The sequence below is a fragment of the Humulus lupulus genome, chromosome 2, assembly GCF_963169125.1.
Source record: "Humulus lupulus chromosome 2, drHumLupu1.1, whole genome shotgun sequence".
NCBI classification, from domain to species: domain Eukaryota; kingdom Viridiplantae; phylum Streptophyta; class Magnoliopsida; order Rosales; family Cannabaceae; genus Humulus; species Humulus lupulus.
In genome coordinates, this window is record NC_084794.1 from 282955280 (window position 1) to 282960221 (window position 4942).

Here is a 4942-nt window from a genome sequence, read left to right on the forward strand (position 1 = left end):
TAAATCTAACAAATAAATTTACTAACTTATTAATTCCTCGTGACTCCACTATAGACTTGGAATTGCACTCTTGAATTCATAGAACGCTCTATAACAAATATAGATACGCTATTAATTATCCATTGTTACAACCATAATTTTCACTCAATCCTCTATAGACGGTCTACAATGAGATAGGACTAAAATACCGTTTTACCCCTCATTGTATTTTATCCTTAAAACACTTAGTTCCTTGTAAATGATATTTCAGTAAACTGATTTAATTATTGAAATGAGATCTCTATCATTTAACAGCTTGAACCAAACTAAAAGGAAACCATCATTTCACTTCTTTATCAGAAGCTATAGATGTTCATATCTATGATTAACACTCCCACTCAATTATACTACCGAGTTCCCAAGATGTAAGTATGGGCTAGTCAGTAGGGTAAGCTGGTAATGAACAAGTCAAAGAACTCAAATAATACAATCAGTTAGAATACTAACCACTCAGAATTGAGATTGAATTGACCTATGGTCAACTATATGATATGACTAGAATAGATAATAACGGTATGTTTACTTATCTTATCAACTGTCAATATCGGTCCTGTCCGATGTAACAAATACATCCGATCTTATCTACTTTGCTAGTGTTCTGGAAAGAACATAACACTGTAATGTGTAAGTAGATCATATCGTAGATTGACAAGTCAGTGTAAATCCGGTGCACTGACTAATCTTAGGACTAACTTATTTTTGAACATATAATCATATTTATATTCCACTGTGATTACGTCACTATAAATAAGATTAGCTATATGCTCGGGATTTAATAGAAGTTTATATTAAACAAATAATCATGAAAATAAAATATGTGAGCAAAGTGATTGACCAAGTCAAAAATGATTTCTATTCTTTTATTGATAATAAAATGAGATTACAAAGAATTTGAGTTTTAATTAGGGCATAAAACCCCAACATACACCACATTCGAAGGCGATATAGGAGTTCTGGTTCATCGGCGGCGGCAGAGAGGCGACTTCTCTTTGGCTCAATCTTTGCGGCTTCGCCTCATCGGCTTCTTTGACTCTCATTTTCACTCTGAACTCGACGACGCCTTCATTTGTCCAACATTTTACGCATCAACCTCTTTCATTGTAAAAGCTCATAAATCATCAACCCGAATTCTTAGCTACCTTCAAGCTCGATACTTTTTTGCGAAGAGAAACCATGGCTACTGCATCTGGTTCGTTTCAATTCCCTTTCTCATCTTAATTTAAAATTTCTATTCTCACAGTTGTTCAATTTTTCATACTCAAAAATTGATTTGGGAATCGACACAATGTTTAGGGTTTTCTTTAGGCTTAGATTTGTGCATTGTGAATTTGAGTAAAGGCCTTTATTTTGGGTATGCCTTTTGTTTTCGTTCTTCGGTTTCCTTCTTCGCTTGCTGTTCTACTCATGTTTGAGTTTTTGTTCTTCGGTTTGAATTGTAATGGGAAAGAATGCTCGAGAAAATTCAACCCCCTTTAATCGTTTTCTTTATTCTTTCCTGGATTTTCTTTTTTTCTTTCTTTTTTTGGCAGTTTAAATTTCTTTCCTTAATTGCAAGAAATAAACTAAAGCTTCGAATGTGTTTTTGGTCCCCTTTCTAAAATTGTTTGGTTTTAGTTGTTTACTCTTTCTTTGGAAAGATTATCTGATATGCGATTGCATATCATTTTGTCCAATGATCGAAATTTAGATTGTGGTTTTGTAACCTTTGAGACTGTTTTTAATTGTATTAATGCGCTGCTAGTTGGTAAGATTATGGGTTTTCAATCCCCTACTCTTAAATTTCCAAAAAAATTAGGGTGGTTTCCTTTTTGATTTGTAAGTTCTGGAAGACGAATTCTGGGTTTGTTCTACAATTGAAATCATATTCATTTTGTTCTTTGGTGGAAAACAGGATTTCGTGCCAACTGTTTTCGACAATTTCAGTGCAAATGTTGTTGTGAATGGAAGCACTGTTAACTTGGGATTATGGGATACAGCCGGTAACTATGCATGATTAAAATTTAATTTAAGCAGTTGTGTTATACAAATTTTCTTTTCTGGGTCTGAATTTGTTTCTGTGGAACAGGACAGGAGGACTATAACAGGTTAAGACCCTTGAGTTATCGTGGGGTAGATATTTTTTATACTGGCATTCTCTCTCATTAGCAAAGCTAGCTATGAAAATGTTTCCAAGAAGGTTATGCTTTGTTTTTGTATGGGCAGTTACAATTTATTATAACATTCATTTGGAGTTGGTAATCCCATTAATGCCCTGATGTCTCCCATCACATTTTTTATGTTTCTTCTCTAGTGGATTCTTGTTAGTCATTGTTGTATTTAGTATTTGTGTTTCTATTTGTGTCTCTGTATGTGTATTTTGTGACCTTTTTTCTTTCCCCTTGGTTTCAATAGAGAGCGAGCAAGGGATATTTGAAGAAGTATTACATGGTGACCTAGACTTTTCAACAGACCCATGGCCTAGTATTTCTGAAGGTGCCAAAGATTTAGTAAGGAAAATGCTTATTCGAGATCCCAAAAGGCGGATATCTGCACATGATGTTTTGTGTGAGTTTCTGTCGCTGGTTTGCTTTCATAATTACAATTTTTGTGTTTGACCTGTGTTGCTACTGAAATTAAAGGGTTGCAATTATTGTTGAGCAAAGCTTTTTGGAAAAGCATCTGCTATTCATTTCAACTGCTTTATAATAATTATTCTCATCATTTTTGTTCAACAATTGTCATAATTTTTTACTTATGTATAATTCTATATCAAGGTGTTCTTAGGCACATCATTCTGTTTGCACTGATGAACTTTTGTTTATATGTCTCGCAGGCCATCCCTGGGTTCAAGTTGGTGGTGTGGCTCTTGACTAGCCTCTCGATTCTGCAATATTAAGTCGATTGAAGCAATTCTCTGCAATGAACAAGCTCAAGAAAATGGCTATTAGAGTAAGTCACTTTATGTATTAAATAAGTGAATGGTTTGAAGCCAAATAATTGATAGTCATATACCTAAATTAAATTAATAGATGACTTGTAATTATTCAACTCATTTCTTTCCCCTTTTTTTGGCAGGTAATTGCAGAGAGCTTATCTGAAGAAGAAATTACTGGCCTAAAAGAAATGTTCAAAATGATAGACACTAACAGTAGTGGTCAAATCACTTTTGAAGAACTTAAGGCTGGTTTGAAAAGATTTGGAGCTAATCTTAAGGAATCTGAAATTTATGATTTAATGCAAGCAGTAAGTTCATATATGTTTAAAGATGATTCTATACACCTAAACTATTATAAATGGGATATCCTTGTTCTTTTTATTAAGATTCCAAATGAAGAGGCTGAAAAACTGTGCTTCTCCCAGAGCTAAGTATATATTAAAAGATGATTCTAAACACCTAAACTATTGAGAAGCTCTCCTTTTGGTACCCTAAACGTCAGAATATATTGTTTTTGTCTTTAAAACTTTTCCACTTTAGCCCCTGAACACACATGTTGTTAGATTTAATTTAAGGGCACAACTGTAATTTCATACAGAACTTAATATTTAGTATTGATCTCTAAGCCTTTTAAAAGCGTCATTTTATATTTTACAATTAATGTTAATAAGGACTATTGGGAACACTTTTAAAAATTTTAGGATCAAAATGAAAAGATTTAAATCTAGGACTAAAAAAGATTTTCCCTGTAGTTTGGATCGATATGCTAGTATATCATGGCATAGATTTTTAAGATTAGATATACACTACTATGGACTATGGGTTGCCTTTTTAGTTCCTTTTTCCTTATAATGGTCTCTGGAATTTGTATTGTTTCAACTTTAAACCAAGCACCAAGAGGTTGAAAATTTGTTCAATCTTGATTATATATGTTTTTTTTATATAAAAAATCCTTATATGTGACAATTTGCTTTACTCTTGTTCTATTTCTAAATTACTTCAAAAGATATTTCACCTTTGGTGACAAATCTCAGCAGGAAATCATTGAAATTGAAATATTATTCTTTCATCATAAGCAATGAGATTACTAAACTTTTAATATGCTATTCTCTTCTTCAATTATGGTGATCACTCAAGGATATGATAGAGAACTAATTCATAAATTGTTTGGAGAATAATACATTAGATATTCTTAGTTTAACTTATTTACTGATTTGCAGGCAGATGTAGATAACAGTGGAACAATTGATTATGGAGAGTTTGTAGCAACCACTTTGCATTTAAACAAAATTGAGAGAGAAGATCATTTGTTCGCGGCATTTTCCTACTTCGATAAAGATGGAAGTGGCTACATTACTCAAGACGAGCTTCAACATGCTTGTGAGGAGTTTCGTGTAGAGGACGTCCGACTAGAAGAAATGATGCAAGAAGTTGATCAGGATAATGTGAGTATTTCTTGATATGGCTATCACTTCTATTTGTTTCATCTCCAAGACCTTACTGTTTCTCCCACGTTTTTTTTCTCCGTGCAGGATAGGCGCATAGATTATAATGAGTTCGTGGCGATGATGCAGAAAGGAACTATTGGTGGCCTTGCTAAGAAAGGCCTACAAAATTCCTTCAGCATTGCTTTTAGAGAGGGTCCTAAACTTTAGTGTCGTAATTGGCAACAAGGTTCTTATTTCTTTCATCCTTCGAATTTTTTTTTTATATTTTTTTACAAGATTTTCTTGAGAGATCAAGATTGTATAGTAAGAAGAAGCTTAAATGCTGGCCTAAGGTATAGCCATGGCTCAGTTATATATGCTTTTCTTTGAATTCATGGAGATCTCTGTTAGTGTTTGCAATGACCTTTGCAGCCATACCATAGTTTGTACACCATGAGAGAAAAAAAATTATTTTCTTTACCCTTTAGTTTAATTTATGAAACTCGTTGAAAATACATTATGTACTTCTCTTGTGATTTCTATTAACTATGGTCATACTACT

The 4942-nt window shown here is 33.2% G+C and overlaps 1 protein-coding gene and 1 long non-coding RNA gene across 2 annotated transcripts; both read left to right on the forward strand.

Moving 5' to 3' along the window:
* Window positions 1-972: 972 nt before the first annotated feature.
* On the forward strand, window positions 973-2333 carry LOC133816747 (uncharacterized). Its single transcript, XR_009885447.1, has 3 exons — window positions 973-1228; window positions 1931-2018; window positions 2105-2333. It is a non-coding gene; the product is annotated as an uncharacterized LOC133816747 (long non-coding RNA).
* A 67-nt stretch (window positions 2334-2400) lies between these two features.
* On the forward strand, window positions 2401-4459 carry LOC133816748 (calcium-dependent protein kinase 1-like). Its single transcript, XM_062249076.1, has 4 exons — window positions 2401-2583; window positions 2852-2967; window positions 3094-3261; window positions 4174-4459. The coding sequence occupies exons 2-4, from the start codon at window positions 2938-2940 to the stop codon at window positions 4411-4413; spliced, it is 438 nt and encodes a 145-aa protein (XP_062105060.1). The 5' UTR covers window positions 2401-2583; window positions 2852-2937; the 3' UTR covers window positions 4414-4459.
* Window positions 4460-4942: the final 483 nt, after the last annotated feature.

Excerpts from the sequence above, each read along its gene's own strand:
- LOC133816748 (XM_062249076.1), top strand. The coding sequence starts at position 2,938 with ATGAACAAGCTCAAGAAAATGGCTATTAGA. Across the intron at positions 2,968-3,093 it reads TCAAGAAAATGGCTATTAGA|GTAATTGCAGAGAGCTTATC; the intron begins GTAAGTCACTTT and ends TTTTTTTGGCAG. Across the intron at positions 3,262-4,173 it reads TTTATGATTTAATGCAAGCA|GCAGATGTAGATAACAGTGG; the intron begins GTAAGTTCATAT and ends ACTGATTTGCAG.